The 20,761-nt window shown below is 40.4% G+C and overlaps 2 protein-coding genes across 5 annotated transcripts in view; one reads left to right on the forward strand and one right to left on the reverse strand.

Moving 5' to 3' along the window:
* MCTP1 (multiple C2 and transmembrane domain containing 1) overlaps nt 1–4,481 on the reverse strand; it is a 253,452-nt gene extending 248,971 nt beyond the window's left edge. Inside the window, exons 1-2 of the mRNA XM_077347620.1 lie at nt 4,412–4,481; nt 4,118–4,207 (exon numbers count right to left, since the gene is read on the reverse strand). The gene's annotated coding sequence lies outside the window, so the exon portion shown is untranslated. The remainder of the gene's footprint in view (nt 1–4,117; nt 4,208–4,411) is intronic.
* Nucleotides 4,340–20,761, forward strand: part of FAM81B (family with sequence similarity 81 member B) — a 35,537-nt gene continuing 19,115 nt past the window's right edge. Inside the window, exons 1-3 of one of the 4 annotated variants that reach the window (XM_077347639.1) lie at nt 4,340–4,471; nt 9,854–9,922; nt 19,972–20,230. In XM_077347639.1, the coding sequence (XP_077203754.1) occupies nt 9,879–9,922; nt 19,972–20,230 (303 nt within the window). In that variant the 5' untranslated portion in view covers nt 4,340–4,471; nt 9,854–9,878. Of the gene's footprint in view, nt 4,472–7,672; nt 7,790–9,853; nt 9,923–19,906; nt 20,231–20,761 lie in introns of those variants that run through there. The other 3 variants (XM_077347640.1, XM_077347638.1, XM_077347637.1) reach the window with 3 other exon arrangements.

Below are 20,761 nucleotides of genomic sequence, written 5' to 3' on the forward strand. Positions count from 1 at the left end.
CAATGGAAATAAGACATCTTGTGATTTTGATGTGATGCCCCTGTTGATACAGCCCAAAATGGCATTTGCCTTTTTTACCGCTACATCACACTTCCTGCTCATGTTTAGTTTATAATCCACAAGTACTCCAAGGTCTCGTTCACACACAGTGTTACCTAGAAGCGTATCCCCCATCCAGTAGGTATGCTTTTCATTTTTCTTACCCAGACGCAGAACTTTACACTTATCTTTATTAATTTGCACCTTGTTCTCATTTGCCCATTTTTCCATTGTGTTCAGATCTCATTGAACTCTGTCTCTATCTTCTGGAGTATTTGCCAGTCCTCCCAATTTGGTGTCATCTGCAAACTTGATGAGTAGTCCCTCTACCCCCGCATCTAGATCATTAATAAATATGTTAAAAAGTACCGGACCGAGCACCGAGCCCTGAGGTACCCTGCTACTCACCTCCCTCCAGTCTGTTGAATCACCATTGACAACTCTTTGAATGCGGTTCTCTAACCAATTCCCATCCACCTAACTATCTGAAAATCCAGATTGCAGTCCTTCAATTTATCCATCAGAACATCATGGGGAACCTTATCAAAAGCTTTACTAAAATCCAAGTAAACAACATCAACTGAATTTCCACGATCCAGCAAACCTGTTACTTGGTCAAAAAAGGGAACCAGGTTGGTTTGACAGGACCTGTTGGAGACAAATCCATGCTGACTTCCTTGGATCACCAAATTGTCCTCCAGATGTTTGCTGATCGCTCCCTTTAATATCTGCTCCATTATCTTCCCCACAACAGAGGTCAGACTCACTGGTCTGTAGTTTCCCGGGTCATCTTTCCTCCCTTTTTGTAAAGTGCTACCATGTCACAGCCAATTTATGGCAACCCCAGCAGGGGACTTTTAAGGCAAGTGAGAAGCACATGCAAATTGCTATTGCTTTCTTCTACAAGAAGCTTTCTTCTACAGAGTCTTCCTTGGTGGTCTCCCTTCCAATAACAGACTCTGCCTAGCTTCTGAGATCTGATGAGCTCAGGCTATACCATACCACTTTCCCTCCTAGATTTGTTAGAATATATGATAGCTATCTATGCATCTCTCTGCCTTCTGCCCATGAACAGATTTGCTAGAATGGACAGAAAAACTACTGCCAAGAAAGTAGAAAACATAACCTGCAAACTTTCTATTGAAAAAAAAAAGGAATTTCACCAGGAAAACCATAGATGACTATAAAATCAAAGTCTAGTAGCACCTTTCAGACCAACATGGCTACACATTTGAATCCGTAGATGACTATGCATGTGAGTTGAGTGCCTCTCTGTCATTAGCAGCAAAAAAGTCACTCCCCTACCAATACTAACTTTCATTTTATATTTATTGAATTCTAGTTAGCAGAGCTGGACACCAATAAAACTTAAAATAGTTGTAAGCAATCTCTCCTTATCTAGGGCAGCTGCTAGCTATGTATCCTAGTTAAGTATTTTATATTTGCCCATTTTTAATTGATAAGCCTCCCAGTTTAATAAAATCAGCCTGTTAAACATGACCTGCCCCAGCCTGTGTACTTTTAACACCTGTTGCTACCCAAACAACTCTTTGCATATTTTAGAATATTTTCAAGTGACTGTACTGAATCAAACATGCAGCCATCACAGAGAAGATTTCCCCAGAATGTGTGGATCCAATTATATTATGGCAATTATAAAATCACAGAATTCCATACATAATATTTTACCCATACACTAGCTTTCCTCACCATGCATTCCTACCTCAGATGGTGAGAAAACACAGGAAAAGTGTTTGAAAATGGCTAAGAGCTGGTAAGAGAAGAATGATGCACACAGATTAAAATTGCTGAAAGATACAAAAAAATGAAGCACTGAAAAATGATCAGTATAAGCCAAGTAGGTAAAACCTCTAATCCAATCGTGAATATATTGAACCTTCCAAAGACTGGCAATACATCTGGAGTAAACAGGGTATTTTTCCCCCTATAGTAACTTTAGCAGAGGAGGGATTGTTCATTTTTATTTGTCAGAAGAAAAGCTCCAACAGAACTTGAAGAATCTTGGGGAAATGTGTGGATTATTTTTATCTCCAATTTCCCTCTTTTGTTGCAAAATGGAGTTTGTCTGAAAAGGGATAATCATAATAACTGACAACACATTCCTTCTAACTGATTACAAAAATATATTAATTTTAGCCAAGTCTGTATAGGGTATCAATAGCTACTGTTAACAAAAGCAAAAGAGAAAGACTGTAGCCAGACTGTTTTTCTTATAAGGGCAAAATCTCATTGTGGTAACACTGCATTTTCATCTAAGCACAGGAAAGCCCAGCTCTAGTTTTCTAAGGATACACTCAGTCATCATTCAAACAATAATTTTAATATTTGTGGGACTCTAAAGTACAAAAGCTCAATCTGAGCAGCCCATCTGTTCATTTCTAAACTAAATATATCACATCAGATTCCAAAGTACAGGGCTCAAGATGAACAGAATGTCACTCTTTGAAACCCAAGCCAAGCCTCTAGTGACTTTTCTTAGGTACACAATATACAAAAGTCCATCTGTGTGAAAGAGCCTCTTGTTGTGGATCTTAAAAATTTTGGTAGATTTGGGAGTTATCATTTTTGAGGCCTGTGGAGCTATGAAAAATGAGATTAGCTGGCATATTCAAAGATTTATATTATTCTAAAGAGCCTCAGACTCTGATCAGACTTTTTCTCCCTCCTTATCAACATGTCTGGACTTCTTATTTAAAACACATAATATCCAATATGCCATTATGAGGAGACTGTTTGCAGATAGCTGTTATAGCTTATAAACATTTACAAAAAGAAAACTATAAAACCAAAGTAATGCAGTAAATTATATTGGGAAAGAAGCAAACATTTGAGTATACTCCTTCAGGATGACAAACATTATAAAGCATGGGGGAAGTGGTTTGAATATGCCCTTCCTGCAAGTCAAGGTACCTGTGTGGAGGGCAGAAAATGTGTTTTCAAGCCAACAGAAAACAACAATTACAAATGTTTGTTTATCATAATTCAAAGGTTAGATTTACATCTGCTCATCTGAAGCTCAAACAGAACAAGTATTCTATTCAGAGGGATGTTAATTTTTTGGAAAGTGCTGACAAAAATACCCATAAGTATTAGTATGGACATCTATTTCAATCAATTTCCCCATTGTGAAAGTCGTGCATTTTCCTAACAACTTTGTGTACTAATTGGTTGCTGTAGTAAATAAAGCATCTTGGTTTGCACCTAAATGGGGTCTACCTAAAAACACTAGTGACATAATAAAAAACCTTTTGTCATGTGATACACATGGTTATTTATGCACAGACAGGTTTCTGCTTGGACATCTATATACATGCAAAGCTATCAACCAAGATCCAGAGAAGGCTTTTGGATATTGTTTTAGGTGGGTTGCCATGTTGGTCTGAAGCAGCAGAACAAAGTTTGAGACCAGTGACATCTTACGATTTCTGTCCCCTGCCTCTGGACCCCAAGGTACAACATTCAGTATAAAAAGAGAGCAGAGATAAGCCATTTCTGTTGTCCTGTTTGGTTTCGACCCTATGCAAAACCCAGCTTGATGGTGGACTGTTGCTACCAGACTTCTCATCAGATGGTAAATATAGTTTTCTTTGACCCAAAATCTTAATCCTTTTTCACATCCCATGCCTCTTTTGTTTCATCTGTGTTTGTGCTTATCTAATCGTGCGTCTGTTTTTAATTGTTTTTTAACAAAAATCCTTTAATTAATTTCTGTTAAATTGACATCTTTATTTAAAGATGGTTTCTACCTAGGAAAAGTACTCTGTAAACACTGGTGGAAAAAATCTTGCAGTTATCTGACTGCTTATTATATATTTAAATTCCCCATAATTCTCCTCGGGGGAACCATTTCAGCTAATACCTGATCTCTTTTAATAAAGTTTCTACCAGAAAAAGTTGTCAAAGTTCAGTTCTAACTAGGCAATTGTTGTGTTCTTATCTCCTGCTCTAGACTACTAAGATCCCCAAAGACCCCATATGTTTTTAACTATTATTGTAAATAACCATGAATCACCATGGAAAAGCAGGATATAAATGTTTAAACAAACAGATAAGTTACCTTTCTGTTTCAGATAATGATTTCTGCCCTGGATAAAAAGTCTGCACTTGGCAAATGAGAATCACAGAAGATCCAACTATAGGGTATAACCTTTAAAATAAATAAATAATAATAAATGTTCATTTCTTATTTCAGTGTGAAACACACAGCCCTCAGTTCTCCAGTACCCTTCCCTGTCTGCAAGAAGGCATTCTGGTTGCCTAGAGACAGGTGTAAACAAAAGTATCTTGCAGACAGAATACAGTGTGCAGTGGAAGCTTTTGATTTTAAAAAAATCACTCTTGCAGAAGTTACCTGTTCTGATTTTCATCCCAAAAGAAGTCTGACAGCCTTCTCCAAGAAGTTCATAGCCAGGTATTTGTGGTGTCTCCCATGCTGTTAAGCTAACTGCCAGGCAAACTAGTAAGATGACGAATGATTACGGTAGGAATTAATGTTTAGCTCAGCACAGACTTGAGGGCTTTTCTGTGCAGCAGTATTTGGCATTTGTCTTGGACAAAGAATATTAATGAGGCTGATTTAAAGCTTTTAGAAAGACAGAGATAAATCAGACTGAAAGTAAAACGCTGCCTTGTTTTGTAAAAAATCGCAGTAGTGTGCAGAGGAGAGAGTCATTATGGTATTCTACTGCCTGCAAAACCATAAATGTTTTTTTTCTGTTACCTTAGCACAGCAAAACTGCAAAACATAATTATATTGCTAGAATATGTTGCATTGTACAAGAAGAAAAAGAAGAGTTGGTTCTTATATGCCGCTTTTCTCTACCAGAAGGAGTCTCAAAGTTCGCCTTCCCTTTCCTCTCCCCACAACAGACACCCTGTGAGGTAGGTGAGGCTGAGAGAGCCCTGATATTACTGCTTGGTCAGAACAGCTTTATCAGTGCTATGGCGAGCCCAAGGTCACCCAGCTGGTTGCATCTGGGGGAGCGCAGAATCAAATCTGGCTTGCCAGTTTAGAAGTCTGCACTCCTAACCACTATACCAAGCTGGCTTTGTTTTTATGAAATTATAGTACTCCACACTAGTAGGATAGTCTCTGATTTTTTTCCAGTTTCATATTAGTAGTAATGTACAGTCCTCAAGATACACCCCCATTACAATTTACAGCAATATTACTTTGAGTGGACTGACTATAGTATGGGTCTGCCCCAATTAAAAAAAAAGAAAGAAGTTACTATATTAACAACAGTGACAAGTTTATCTCTAACACAGTCATTGTCATTGTCATTGTTATTGTTACGATTTGTATGACTGCTACTCTCAGAAACTGGCTCGCAGCAGTTCACAGTATTTCAATACAAATCAATACATTAAAACCATTAAAATTCCCCATTAAAAACCCCATAAACAGTGACTCAGTCACAATGAGTAAAACTATTCCCACACAGGCTCACTGGATGGGCAGAAAGGAGCGGATGGATAATTGGGCATAGAGTGGAACAGTCTGGGGAACCAGGTTAGTCTAATACTGGCCTCCTCCCCCCCCCTCCCGTAGAGAAGGGCCCGATCTTAGCCCCCGGTCCACCACCCAGCCTCAGACAAACACCTGGCAGAAGAGCTCCATTATGCAGGCCCTGCAGAACTCAGAGAGCTCCAACAGGGCCCACAGCTCTTCAGGGAGCTCATTTTATGAGGTAGGGGCCAGGACTGAAAAGGCCCTGGCTCATGTCGAGGCCAGGCATGCCTCCCGGGGTCCTGGGATCATCAGCAGATTCTTACCCGCAGAGCAAAGTGCCCTGCAGGGGACATAAGGAGGTAGGCGGTCCCTCAACTATGCAGGGCCCAAGCCGCATATAGCATTGAAAGTTAATACCAAAACCTTGAACCAGATCAGGAAACAAACTGGCAACCAGTGCATCTGCTTCTGTACAGGCGTTCTGCTCAAATAGGCCCTATTCCCTATATTAAATGCCAAATGTCCATTGTTTCTTATTTAAATCAGTTGTAAACCCAACTGTGAAGTAAATTTTACCAGAGTACCTGTAAATTAACTCTAGAAATGTGGTTGTACATGTTTTTTTTTCTTTTTTTGAATAGCTTTTTATTTTTTATTTTATGTCCTATTATCTAATTATCTATGGTCCGATAGCAGAATATTTTATTGTTTACATAGAACAAACTAAGGGGAAGGAAATTACTATTCTGAAATGTGACACCCCAGATGCAAAACTGCAATCTAGTGTTGGCAAATCCCAGGTGGGCTTGGATAACTCACAGAATTATGACTGACCTCCAGATGACTGAGATCATTTCCTTTGAGAAAATGGCTGCTCAAAAGGTTGACCCTGATCTATGGTATTACACCTTGCTGAACTCCTTCCACTCCCTGAACCCCACTCTCCAGGCTCCGCTCCCCAAATCTCCATGAATTCCCCAACTCAGAGGGAGCCACAGCTGGATACCATGTGCTCATAGAAGTCTGAGCTGGTCATCTCTCAGTATCCCTTTGTGTGTGTGTGTCTTTGCTTAACTGCTCTCAGTGTTCTGTGGCAATGAGGGTAACTCTGGATGGTATATGCAAGGATCTCTAGTCTTGTTTATGGAACATGAGAATGAAAATATATAGATTGACTTTTTAAAAGAATTTTCAATATATAATTGGGTTATAAAATGTTAATTGTTCTGTAGGATAGAAAGATATAACAAGACAACATGGTACATTAGTTGGCAATTGATTATTGTCAGTCATATTGGCAAAATGTTGGAAAAATAGGTCATTCTTTAATTTGGCTGAATGGTTGAAAGACGTTGGCAGATAGCCTTAATGACCAATTTAACATACCCATGGGATGGGAAAAGACATTCAACCAGTTTCCTCTCTTCTTTTAATAAACTATTGAAATAGATTGAAACCTGATTTTATACATAGCAGCAGAAGCTATATTACTAGTATTAACATGATTTATGACATGTTAACTGCTTTAGTGCTATTTTTTTTCTTTAATAAAATGTTGGAAAATATATGAATTATAGAGAATGCAACTTCAAGAGCATTTCTGTTACTCACTTTGCCAAGTATCCTCATAATAACTGCAAATATGGTATGGTGCTGTCAGTTCTCAAGAACACGAAACCAAAATAGCATGAAAACAAGTGATCAGCAAATGCTCACTTTCTTTTCCATGCAGTCCTCAATGTCATGAATGCCAATAAGAATGCTAGTCAAAGTTCCATTAAACAGTGTGCTTATATTCCTAAGGAAGAGAGGTGCCCATTAATACCAAAAGTTCTTGTATAGCTGATAGTGTGGCAGAAATCCAAAGGACGTTATTATACCCCAATCATAAATTGTCTGTTTGAAAAATGGCCTGGGAAATGCTCCAAGCCTACATACTTCATTATATGCTCTTCTCCCATGCAAATAAATGAGGAACTAGAACCTAATAGTGCTAAAAGGACATATCTGACCACCCTCCAGCAGCAGTGAGAATCACCCTAAACAGTAATTCATATGCTGTAAATTAAAGATAATTTTATTACAGATTTTTTACTAATACAAGTTTTGATTTCTGTCATGGGTCATGCAAATGGAATGTTGACATCATAGCATCACCAGGGAAACAGCTAGGCTAGTTCTAAGCATCTTTCAGAGCTGGTCAACAGCCCCTAAGCTCTTAAGCGACCAGTATAGTGCATCTTGGTGCTTAACTGAAATTGATCTTCTCAGCATGAGGTAGTTTAAATTTAGTTATACTGTTTGTTGACTTTTGGACCATTCAGTTTGTAAAAACAAGCTGTAATAATTATTTATTTATTACAATAATTATATCCCTTACTTCTCCTCTTGACTCAAGGCTTAATGTTTTGTATGTTTTAAGAATTTATCCTTAAGTATTATGAAGACATTGATTTACCTATTTACTTCTGTTAGACTTTTTGTTCTTTGTAGAACATTGCAGTTAGCAGTGGACTGTTATTTAATTGCAGTATGCTAGGCATAGATATCCATTTATGTATCTATTTTAAAGAAATCCATCCCACTTTCCAAGTAGGCAACCTCTAGCAAAAATAATTAAAACCACAAGTAAAATTGTTTTTTTGCCTTCAAGTTGCAGTTGACTTATGACAACCTCATAGGGTTTTCAAGGCAAGAGATAGTCAAGGGTGGTTTGCCATTGCCTGCCTCTGCAGACTGACCCTGGTGTTGCTTGAAGGTCTTCCCATCCAAATACTGACCAGGGCTGACCCTGATCAGCTTCCAGGATCTAACGAGACTGGCCTAGCCTGGGCTATACAGGTCAGGTCAGTAAAACCTGACAGCCACCTAGCTGAAACTGCATACCTCAGTAGTGGAACTAAAATATCTTAAAACCAAGCTCCACCCTCCACAACCAGAAGCCTCAAAGAGAGCTTTGCTTTATGTCTGAAGGTTCAGATAGAAATGTGGAAAGGGGAATCTAAAAGGCAGATAGCAGATGTGACTGTGTGAAGAAAAGAGCAAGAATGAGAGGAAATGGGGAGATAACCAAGGATGTATAGGGGTAGATAAATGTAAGGAGCAGGTGGCTAGAACTAATCATGAAAACAAGAAACCATCAGAACACAGATGCCAGGCATGGGGAAGGGGGTGTTATGATCATAGCATTAGGAGAGAAAGATACTTTTAGAAGAAGCATTCTTAATTATCGTGATGAATTAACAGTTACTTGTGTTATAACACATATACAGATTGCACTGAGCAAATGTGATAAAATGAAGAAGCCATTGTATTCTTTCAGATAAGGTGATGCTACTCATAAAATTACAGTGTTGGCAGGGAAACAGTAATGGAAAGAAAAAGGTGAAGCAGGTATTGAAGACCTCTCTACAGAGGCCTTCAATCAAGCTACTAGCCTCAATAATACAACATTTGTCACTTTTTCTACTCTCCCAATTTTACTTATCTGTCCTAAAGTTCCCTAAAATATTTTCATATGAGAGATTTCTTTGATACCACATTAATCAAAGTATGAATTAATCTACAGGGGGAGAAAGTTAATTTAGGGTTGCTAGACACATACTCCAGTGGAAGTGGGAGTCCCCCACCACCAGGTTCTGCCCCTAGCTGCTGATCAGCTGGCCAGTGGTGGGGGGGTTGCCATTAGAAAGAAGAAGGCCTTGGCCATGCTGCCAGTGTCACGTAGGAAGAATCATCATCACAACAGCAACTTCCAGGTGACATTTTGGTATTTGGGGAAAATTTCTATGGTAAAACCAGCTTTTATCATACAGTTTGTGCCCAAATACCAGAGCATAACCTGGAAGTCATCGACATGATGATACCTTCCTGTGTGACATCATAAACAATGACTGGGCCTTTTTCTTTCTCCTAGTAAGTTTCTCCCATTGTTTGCAACAGCGATCTGGCAAATCTATGTTAAGTACATCTTAAACATTGTACTTCAGAAGTCATATAGCTGAATGTTCAGCTATGTAAGAAATAAACCACAAATAGAAAATTAGCACATCAAGGCCAGCTAAACTACAGTCCTTGTTCAAAGGATTTTTTAATATGTGATTTTTCTTACTTTTGCATTTTCCATAGGCACAATTTTATGCCAAATTAAGGTTCATGTCACAAGAACTAACAAGTTACAAGGAGGCCTTTCAGAACTGTTGCTGCATGCGACTGGCCATTCACGCGTACTAATTTGCATATACATACTTAAAAGATTTTTGATAATTCAATAAAATTAATGCAGATTGCAATTTATTTGATTAGCAGATGTTTAATTATGCTTTCTGGCCCTCATTTTAGATAATAAGCGTTATTCCAAATAAGGATGTCAACAGAAAACACTGCAGAGCTGGTTAAGTACCAGGACAAGTAAGTCAGTTGTTATCTAGCTACTCTGTTATCACAAGGCACCATTCATCAGTTAGATTAGATAATGGGCCTGATTCTGTGTTGACTTAGTTGATAATGGGCCTGATTCTGTGCCATGACTTAGAGCTGTTGTGTCAAAGCAGGCAACTGAACAAGCAAACATATGTTATTTGTTACTAGCCTTAAAGTCCGTTGCATCCAGGATTGCAATGGGTGCTAGCAGCGCTCCTTCCCCCAGGGTGGGGCTGACGGCTTACGTGATGTTCCAGTGATTGAGCTGGCGGGCCTGTTGTTGGCTGGCACAACAGGTGCACAGCTGGTGCTGGTGGCATGGCCTGTGGCCAGCGGATCATTGGGCAGGCAAGGCAGGGCAGCATGTGAGCGGCCACTTCAGCAGGTAGGCAGGGCCTGGCTTCAGGGTTTGGTGAGCACCTCATGGCCAGCTGAGCGGCTTGTGGCACATGATGCCACCGCCAGTTGACTTCGAGTTCCCACTGGCTGCTGGAGTGACGGCCCCGCAGCTGGTTGGCCTGGCATGCAGCAGGTGAGGCAGGAGGGATGGTGGCTGCTCAGGCGATGACTACGCAGCCAGTTGGCCTTTGGCAGCCACCGAAGACCACGTTAATCAGCAGCTGAAGCAAGGCAGGAGCGTCCTCCTTGGCAACCATAAGTAGTTGTTGGGTACATTTTTGCCCCCAGCAGTTCTCATCACATTTTGTATGTCGTTACCCTTTTCAGTTTGTGAATATCATAGGGCAGGTTATCTTGTGAAAACTTGAGGTTTCTTGAGGTCCTTTCAACTCCCCCTCCCACCTTCCAAAATGGCCAATGATGGGCCTGGAGGTGGTAGGAAGGGGAAGGGCCCAGATGGGTATGTACACAGCTATGCTTCCCAATCATATTCTGCACCATCACACCATTTCTGAGGTTTCTCAAAGCCTGAGGAATGTGTCAGGGATTTCTCAACCATACAAAGATTGAGAAAGGCTGTCATATGGAAACAGTTGTCTGAAGCAATTCTGCTGCCCAGTCTTTTCTTAATTGCATTTATACTGGGAGCAACCCTAAGTAGAACAACTTAAGTAACTTATGTTTTTAAGTAAACATAAGCAAGAAACTTTGCCCATAAGGCTGGGAGTTCAATCCCAGCAGCCGGCTCAAGGTCGACTCAGCCTTCCATCCTTTCGAGGTTGGCAAAATGAGTACCCAGCTTACTGGGGGGTAAACGGTAATGACTGGGGAAGGCACTGGCAAACCACCCCATATTGAGTCTGCCAAGAAAACGCTAGAGGGCGTCACCCCAAGGGTCAGACATGACTCGGTGCTTGCACAGGGGATACCTTGACCTTGACCTTGAAGCAAGAAACAGAGAGAAAATAACAAATATGTTGCCCATATCTAATAACATACTGTAAAAATGGTATTTTATTTACAGGGGACTCAGTAAAATATTTTCAGCACCATTTGACAGTCTGCCAGAAATGTATGAATGTTTGACTCTTGGCTGTGAGACCCACTCTTCAAACAAATGGGAGGCTTATTCGGTCCCTTTCTCCTCTTAGGTCTTAGCAAACAGAGAGCTCCATTTTCATACTAGTCAGGCTGAAGTAGGGCTAAACCCTGTTCTAATAAAGGACTTGTAGACAGCTGCACTTTATCGGGTAGGCGTGCTTCCTCGCTTGGGCCTTTCCTGCCCAGCCACAGGAAGTCTTTGAAAAAGTCTCCCTTTTCTGCCATCAAGTTGCAACCTACTTGTAAGGTCTCCCTTTTCTGCCATCAAGTTGCAACCTACTTGTAAGATTTTTAAGGCAAGTAACATTCGAGGTGATTTGTCATTGCCGGACTCTGCACAGCAATCCTGCTATTTCTTGGTGGTCTTTGCAACCAAACAGTGACCAGTGCTAGCCCTGCTTAGACTTCCAGATCTGGCAAGATAGCTAGCTTCGGCTGTTTAAAATCTAAACATGAAGATATATAAATGAGATATTTAAAAGCCTCTTTTATACTATTTTTAAGAATAATCACAGAGCATAAGGATACAGTTATAAGTGGACCATAGTTTAGTTCAGCAGAACACTAGTAGCTAGAAGCTAAAGACAAATGGAGCAAAGCTAAACGTACATCTCCAAAATTTTCTTAGGAAGCTGCTTCCCTTGATGCAAGAGGTTATCACATTCTCCTCAGGTACACATTGCACAAGAACAAGAGGCATAAATAATTCATGTCTTATCTCTATTTTATGTCTGGATTCATGACTCTACACAATGACAGATATTTTTTCAGGTCTGCTAAGGCGGGGGTCATCAACCCCCGGTCTGCGGCCCGGTACCAGGCCGTGAAGGCCATGGTACTGGGCCTCTGGCAGCCATGCCTGCCTCCCCCCCTGTACAGGAAGGAAGGGAAGAGGCAGGCGCGGCCGCCAGCACGGCAGTCTGTGCTCCTAAACACTACACCAAGCTGGTGTGTGTATGTATATATGTATGTATATATGTGTGTGTGTATGTATATGTATGTGTGTATGCGTGTATGTGTGTATATATAGTGCAGATCTCTCTCTCTCTCTCTCTGTTACTCTCTCTCTCTCCCTCTCCCTCACGCTGTGTGTCTCTCAGTGTGCCTCACAGCAGAAGGCTGGTTTGAAGAAGGGAAGGAGGGCTGGTGTGCAGTTTGGGGCAGCGCTCTCTGTCTGTCTCTCTCTCCCTCCGTTGCAGCAGGGGCAGCTCTCTCTGTGCCTCTCTCTGCCTTCCTCACAGCAAGAACGATAGGAGGGAATGAGGGCTCGTGTTCGGTCTGGCAGGTCTCTTTCTGTCTCTAGCACGTCTGAGAGGAATGTGGCTAGCGTCCAGTGAGGGAGGGTGGGAGCTGTAGGGGCGGGGCCAATCAAGGTCACCCTGATTGGCCCTATTCCAACTCGGACAGCCGGACACGTTCCAACCCCCAGGCTGTTTCACAAATATATAGAGGAACCATGGATAAAGATCTATATCTATATCTATACACACACACACACACACATGCGTGCGCATGCACACACACACACAAAGTTTGATTATTTCTTTAATTGTGCAGAAAGAACCAAACTTTGTATATATAGAGAGAAGAGATCTAAATGAATAACCCACACTTTCTCAACTTTTTTACTGTTGAGATTCCCTAAAACATTGTTCAGGCTGAAAGAAAACCCAGAAGTGACATAATTGTGCAGAATATGGTTTGGAAGCATAGCTGTTGCCATATATGGTCATATTACCTCTTAAATGTGTGTGTGTGTAAACATATACATATGCATATGCATGTACATATACATATACTCCTAACCATTTAGCAACTCAGGGCTGAAAAGAAACACCAGTGTTACATGAAACCCTCATTGGGAAAGTCTGGTCTTTGTTCATTCTGTCCATTCTGGAGGCAAACAGATAGGGAGTGTGCTCAAAGGAGCAGGAACTCTCCAATTGTGGCAATGAGGACCCTGGGGAAGATTATTTGAACATATCAGGAAGTTCCAACTATGCTAAATACACCATTCCTGTCAAAAACAGTTAAAAGGTAACAGCTTTTTGATTCTGTTATAGTCTGAATCAGTCAAACAAGAAACTTGCTTTTTAACTGTTATATTTTCTCCAGCCATATCTTTCCAGTAAATTTCCTGCTGTGCTACTGAAAGGGCTGGATACAAGGAAAACAAAGAAACAACCAAGCCAGGCATATTGCTAAAATAACCTGTTTCTTAGTTGTTTTCATCAAGCCTACCGTGTGATTCCTTCAAGCCTATAATACCCTCATACAGACCAAGGAGATGAGTTCAAGCATTGCCTTTATTGAGTACTACAATACTAAGTGGTCTCAAAAACTTCAAATCCTTAAAAAAAAATATGGAGCAAAAAGTTTGTAGGGTGTTAATTTTAAGGCCCTATTTTCTACATCTGGAGATGGGGTATAGTCACAGCAATATCTATCTCATATAGATGAATTTGCAACACAGATGTTTCCTAGATAAATAATGTGGACATGCTCTAATTATTTCTTTGTTCTAGCCATTAAGATGCTGGAGCTCTGGAGCTTTTCATATTTCATTCCATATGGAGTTCAGAATAGAGCGCCTGAAAAATTAATGTAATTTGATACTGTTAGTGTCAATTTAGAAACATGGACTGATTCCTCATGGAGGCGCAAAACTTACACTGCCTCCTGCTTGCAAATGCAAGCTTTCTGACAGGAGACCTTTCCAGTGTTTTCCCGCTGCCTCATCACTTCCGCTGCCTCATTTTTGCCTCCCAACATGGTGACAAGGGAAAACAAGTCCACAGCTTCTCAATCACAGCAAGTGGCCAATCACAGCACAGCAGTTGGCTCAGGGTCTTAAACTTGAATCCCCCTGATCCCTGAAACTTTTTAAAAATGTATTTCCGCATTACTATGTGGTAATGTAATAACATTAAAGCACCCCCCCCCCTTTTTGGTATTTGTGTTGTTTTGGTCTCTATGTTCTGGTAGATTTGTGAGAGGCTGGACAAGGTGACTGGACCCCAAAGAGTGATTGTGTTTAAACAGTAAAAACAAAGAGCACAGCCTAGTTGATCAGGAGAGGGCTGCTTCATCATGCACCCCCCCCTTTCCCCGTTCATTCCCCACAGCAAGAAAACACAAACAGGACAGTGTTTTGCCAGTCTGATCCCTAAAATACTGCGGACACTCAAGGGAGCATTTTATTTTAACTGAGGCAAAAGTAGCTTTATGGTTCCAAAGCAATGCAGACTGCTGCATATTGTTTTTTAAATCTTGAGCAAGAAATGGAGAGGGGAGAGTGAGTGTAATGGAGGGCAAATTCTGTTTCTCCCTCCACACAGGCTTTTCCCTGGTTGCTCCCTGATATGAAGTGCGATAAAAAGGTAAAGGTATCCCCTGTGCAAGCACCGAGTCATGTCTGACCCTTGGGGTGATGCCCTCTAGCGTTTTCTTGGCAGACTCAATACAGGGTGGTTTGCCATTCCTTTCCCCAGTCATTACCATTTTACCCCCCCCCCCCCCCAGCAAGCAAGTGCGATACTAGGTGGCAAATTCAGTTTGGGCAGTTTCCCTCCTTGAGACAAATCTGGCCAAAACTCAAGCCAGCCTTTGGACAACCTCAGGTTGCTGACAACATCATGTGGAAGGAGCACTAAAACCCATCAGCAACCATAGTGTGTCCGGGCAGATACCTTGTGTGGAATCAGTAATGGAGATGGGTAGACTTGTATAAAGGATGTCTTTTATGAGCACTACAAGTTTTAATTGTTTCAGTTAAAGATTCAGGGATAAAATTTTACAGATGTTTTAATAATGTTCTCTTGTTAAACTGTCAGTCCAGGGACAGAACTATTTTTCTTCATGGACACTGTAGCTTTTAGTACTTATGTGCTTATATGACTTTTCTGAAACTTTAAAAATCTCTTTTATATACTTTCAAACAGGCTATTTCAGACATCTCAAGTGTTCTCTTTATATAATCAAGTGACTGTTCTAACTTTTATTTGTTCAAACACAGTAAATAAGGAAACGAGGACAGCTGTGCTTCAAAATTCAAAATTCACTCATGGGAAATCAGAAAGAAATGTTTGCTTTTAGCCATGAAATACCAGCTTGCTAAATTAGCACTTTTTATGAAACTAGATTATACCAACCAGATAACCTAATCACTAGGTTTCAATGATTTTTGATTAAGCAGTTTTTTAGTACTGATTTTCATGTTCATTGTGTAAGTTCATGCTGATCTCCAGATCTGAAAAGTTAACTTTAATGTACTTTCATTTTCTGTCTAATCATGTTTAGTCCTTTTCTTCTTTACAAAAAGCAAAAACAATATGCTTATCCCACAGTGAATATTGTCACTGAAATTCTCTTGCTTCTTTGTCATTAATAGTAAATATATATCATAACACTAATAATAGATCATTGGGTGATGCTGAAGTGCCACAGATACGAATGCACCAAATAATAGCCCCAGTTAGACTTTTGTAGGTGTTGTAATTCATTCTTTGTAACATAAACAAGAAGAAGCTCTTGTTTGTACTAAATCAATAAGCTAGGAATATCTTGAAGAAAATTTCTTAACAAAGTTTCTCATCAATCATTCAGCATCAAGAAATAGGTTCACATGATCTAGCATTTGACATGTCCCAAAGTCAAATTGAAGAAGTCTGGGCACTGGGGGATCTACTGATAAAGTTCTGGTCCAATTTTTTCTTCCTTATTCCCATCTATTCTTCAACAGTCCCTTTACTCTTCCTCTGTCAACATGAAAGAAATCTCCTTCATTCTATTGATCTGCTCACTTCTTTATAATTTTTAAACTCATACAACACTCTGTGTGAGAATTGTTTGGATCTGATTTTGATTATATCCCCATAATTCTTCTTTCTTTGCCTTTTCATTTTTAAAAAGCAAACCCTACAGGCATTTTCTCAATCAGTTTCTTGTCTGGTGAAAAGATCTGGATACCACATACTGCTTTGTTTTGTTATTTCCTCCACTCATGGAATACGTACATTTATTTCTTTAAAACATTTCTAGCTTGTCTTTCTTCAGAATAGGAATCAAGGCAAATGACAATAGTATTTGAAGCAATCAAGGCAATTTAATAGAAAATCAATTAAAACTTCTTCATAATATCCCCCAGAGACTTCACTGTTGACTCACACCAGCAATCCAATGACTATCAGACCTCAAAAGAAATTGAACTTCTATTGAAAAAGCTAATCTAAAAAGTTCTGCTTTACAGTAGTTCTGAAACAACAGAATAAGGGCCTACTGACCTACTCAGGAGAGCATTCCACAGGCTGGGTGCTATTATTTAAAATCTTCTAACGCAGGCAGAGGCTCATCTCACATACCAACAAGATGGCACTGCAAGTAGATCTTGCTTTGAAGAGTACAGTTGCCATCTGGGAGAATATTGTACCCTAACTCGTAGAAAACACACCCAGACAAACAAATAAACAATGCATGTGCATACACACTTAAATCTCTCCGTCTGCAATTTTGTGTCAATATGAAGAAAACTAATTTAACAAAACTGATGATTCACTGTTTTATCATCTCAAAGCAGAACTTGGCCTGCAGTTATAGTATTTACCTCATACATCAATTTGTTTTGTATGTGACACCAACTTAACTATGCTTTTCCACTTCAGACCTCACTTCCTCACAGAAATGGGCTGTCTCATAAAAAAATAATATCTTCATCATTCTTTGGGCCTATCACTGCTGCTGTTTTTAAATGGGTTTGCCTAATAGACAAAGTGCTTCAGCTGAAGGTTTAGATGCCTGTTGAGACTGACATGCTATATATAGTCCTCATTTGGCTCCGGAAGAAAATATTAATTCCAAATTGACAGAGCTTTCAATTTCAACAGATACTGGTTCTGTGAATTAGTGTCTCAAAGGGAAGCAAACCTGATACTCAGTTTCGACTATATTCTTGGACTGATTTGATGGCTGCCAAAATCCTAGAGAGATACACTGTTGCATTACAAAGAGTTGGTTCATTTTAATATATCCAAATATAAATCACTCCTTAACTAGTTGAGAGTAGAAAAAATTGTATGGGGAAAATGAGTATTTCTAGACTGATGACAATTTTTAATTACCATAGAGAAGTATCACAAATCAAATAGCAGATCAAGTTTCTGGAATATGCTTGTTCTCTCTCCCTCAAACGTTTTCTTTCTTTTCCATAGACCTATCTATAACTGGCTTTGCAGGAATTTTAGTCTGGATTTCTGGCAGGGATATCTGCAGAAATAACAGATCTGGATAGCCCTAAAGCTGTGGAAAGGTAACATCAATCTCAGGTTGTTAAAACTAAAGCACAGATTACTCAGGCATACACAGATTTCACAGAGTTCCCTAGTTGTTTCCGTATGATTCAGTTGGTATCTGGAAAATTCATTTTCATTATGAGTTTTTTTGGGGGTGTTCTTTCCACAAACACACCCAGGGATTTTTAAGGTTGAAAACTAAGAAGGACAAGAATTGACAGGTTAGATTGAAGTCATTAACGGAAGTCCAACCTAGAGTGGAATGGAGTTTCATATCTCCCTGTACGAACAAAATACTGGTCTGCTGGCATGAATGCAAGTACTTCTTTGGATTCAGCCAAGTATTTATAGAAATCAATCAACTATTTTCATTAATAAAACTGGGCCTTCCCCCTCAACAATGAATAATCTATCTTTATTGTCTTCTTTTCATATTTATTAGAAGTCTGTAACCTTTAAAAAAAGGCCTGATTCTTCTCTTATTGCACATCAATTATTTTTTTAAATTCCTACAAAGAATGTACTTTCAATCCCTGTAACCAGTCACTTGTTAGAAATCCGATCGTGGCTCTACTCATCTAGACACGTGATTGCCATTGCTGGAGGTGGGGAGGGCGCCAGCAGAACAAAGAGGATGTGAGCCAAATCTCTTCCCGCACAGCTTGGCCAGGTGGGAATCCAGGCAACTGGCTGACAGCAGCCATGTCAGGCTGTGCGTTTGGCCTTGCTACTCAGTGGGATGGCCAGAGAGAGCGTCCAGCCTCCTTTGTTGTCTATGCTGCCAAGATTCACTACTTCCACCCTCCCTCCCTGTATTATGTGTTTGCTTTATTTGTTACAACCATGGTTTCTGTTTGGAGTTGGATCCTTTGGGGATGGAGCCTGAGCCTTTGGCCAGGCTTTACCTATTTCAGGAGCCTCCTTATGAGGATGCGCATGTGTATATGCACCAGTGTCTTCTCTCATGTGGAGATAGCTGCTGCAAATGGCAAGGTGGCTGAAGAGGACCCCAACAGAGGCTGATGCCTGTGGGCTCCTTAGCTTATGTTGACCAGGTGTCCTGGTTTTCTCAGGACCATCCTGAATTTCCAGGACTGGTACCGCATCCCGCTGTGTTCCCCAAAAATCCTGCCTGGCCAGTGCGGCCTGCACCCACGTGCGGAGGGAAGAGGATGGCCCCCAGGCTGGCCAGTGATGGAGGAAGGGAGGGAGAGGATGCTCCATCCCGGGGCCCCTACCCATCCTCCTGCGCTCCCACCCACATCCTGGAGCCGGCACAAGGGCGTGCAGCGCGGGAAGCAGCTCTCGGTGTGGATCCGGCTGGCGAGGGAGGTGGCCAGAATCCTTCCGCTCCTGTGGCTAGCAGGCGGCCAGGCCAGCAGGACATGGGAGGCGAGGCGGGCCTGCAGCTGGCGAGGTGGCCAAGGAGGCAACATAGGCAGTCCCTTTTCGGGATGGTGTCTCACTTTACCTTATCTTCACCATCCTGGTGATCCAGCAGTCCTGATGGTTAGAGGTAAAATTAGTTTACACCATATTCACCAATGTACTGCTTTATTTTCAATAATAATTTCCATTGAACCTTTAATATGCAAAGAGTGTTTAACAGTTTTTTGCCTATTAGGTACGTCCCTAATATTCCAAAGCACCTGGAAAACTGACGTTGAGAAATGTGTCCAGGGGATAACAGGCCAAACAAGTACAAATCTAATAGTTTCTTAATCACACTGGCTGTTTTTAAACTTAAAGACTGGACTATATGATCACTTATTCTTTCTAAGGAATCAGGGCTGTATTTTTCTGGGTGCCATGTAAACAAAGATTCTCTCTCTAGTCCTACTGGAGTTTATTCTTCTCTTAAGGAAAGCACCATATCTATCATGCCACACAACATAGTTTTGTGCACTTTATACGGCCATATTTTCTACCTCAACAATTGTTACTTGTTATCACTCTCTGCCTGCAGCTACATTATCTTTGACACAACAGCACAGTTGTTTTACACGGTGCTAACAATAATGAATTTTGCTCACATTTGAAATGGTGATCTGGTTAGTAAAGTCTTTTTGCCTGGGGCAGTTTTATGTGGTCTTGCTTGCTATATAGTCTTGTGAACAAGCAATATGGATGAGAAGTGGAATTATTACTCAGCATGTGTTGTCTTATTTTACCTTGTCATTATAACTGTGTAAAGTAATAAATGACTGACTTTGAAGATCTTTTTACCTCATGGAATTACTTGTTGAACAGGAGTCAGGATCCATTTTTCCTGCCTGCAATTCCTAATGTTTCTGGAAGCAGAGTGAATTCTCTTGAAGACCGGATATCCAATCAGGAGAGGACCACAGCTGTTCTTCTGGATCAGGCCTTTCGAATCAAAGATGGCATTGTTTCTTACCTTCAGGGAAATAAAGGCTTTCAGCAAGGAGAGGCAGTAGCTCACCAGCTACTGGAGAACCACATACAGACTATCACAAGCATAGTTAAAAAGCTCAGCCATGATATTGAGGTACCTCTGTATTTGTGTTTAGCTTTAGCAGCAATTTGTTAAACTTCTAGTTCATCCAGTAGCTATGTATATTTCAGCTTCAGATAGGTTTACTTAATATTAAGTTCCTTATAAAACATGTCTATGTCTTTGTTCTCCCCAGGAAGCAGAAAGTCTAGCCAGGCAGCTGTAACTCCTGAATGCAAAATATGTATAGCTTAATTCCTTAAGTCAAGAGATATAACAAAAGGACAGAGTTTGGACTTGTGAGACCACTAGTTAGGTCCTGCATGCTTTCTCAACTAGGTCTTAAAGCCAATAGGTTGTTCAGCCAGAAAAAAACCCCAAATTAACAGAAAGTTATTGTTGTTCAATACTTATTAAAAACAATGTTTAAGCACAGCAGCTATATATTTGCACACTTCCAATATTGTGTTAAAATCCATGTCTGCTAGCAGAGGTAGTTAGATGCATGTGCAGGCTTCTTATTCAGATGAGGATCCAGAAATTTTCTTCTCAGATCTAGATAGATTTTATAGAACAACAACAACT

The sequence above is a fragment of the Paroedura picta genome, chromosome 7, assembly GCF_049243985.1.
Source record: "Paroedura picta isolate Pp20150507F chromosome 7, Ppicta_v3.0, whole genome shotgun sequence".
NCBI lineage: Eukaryota > Metazoa > Chordata > Lepidosauria > Squamata > Gekkonidae > Paroedura > Paroedura picta.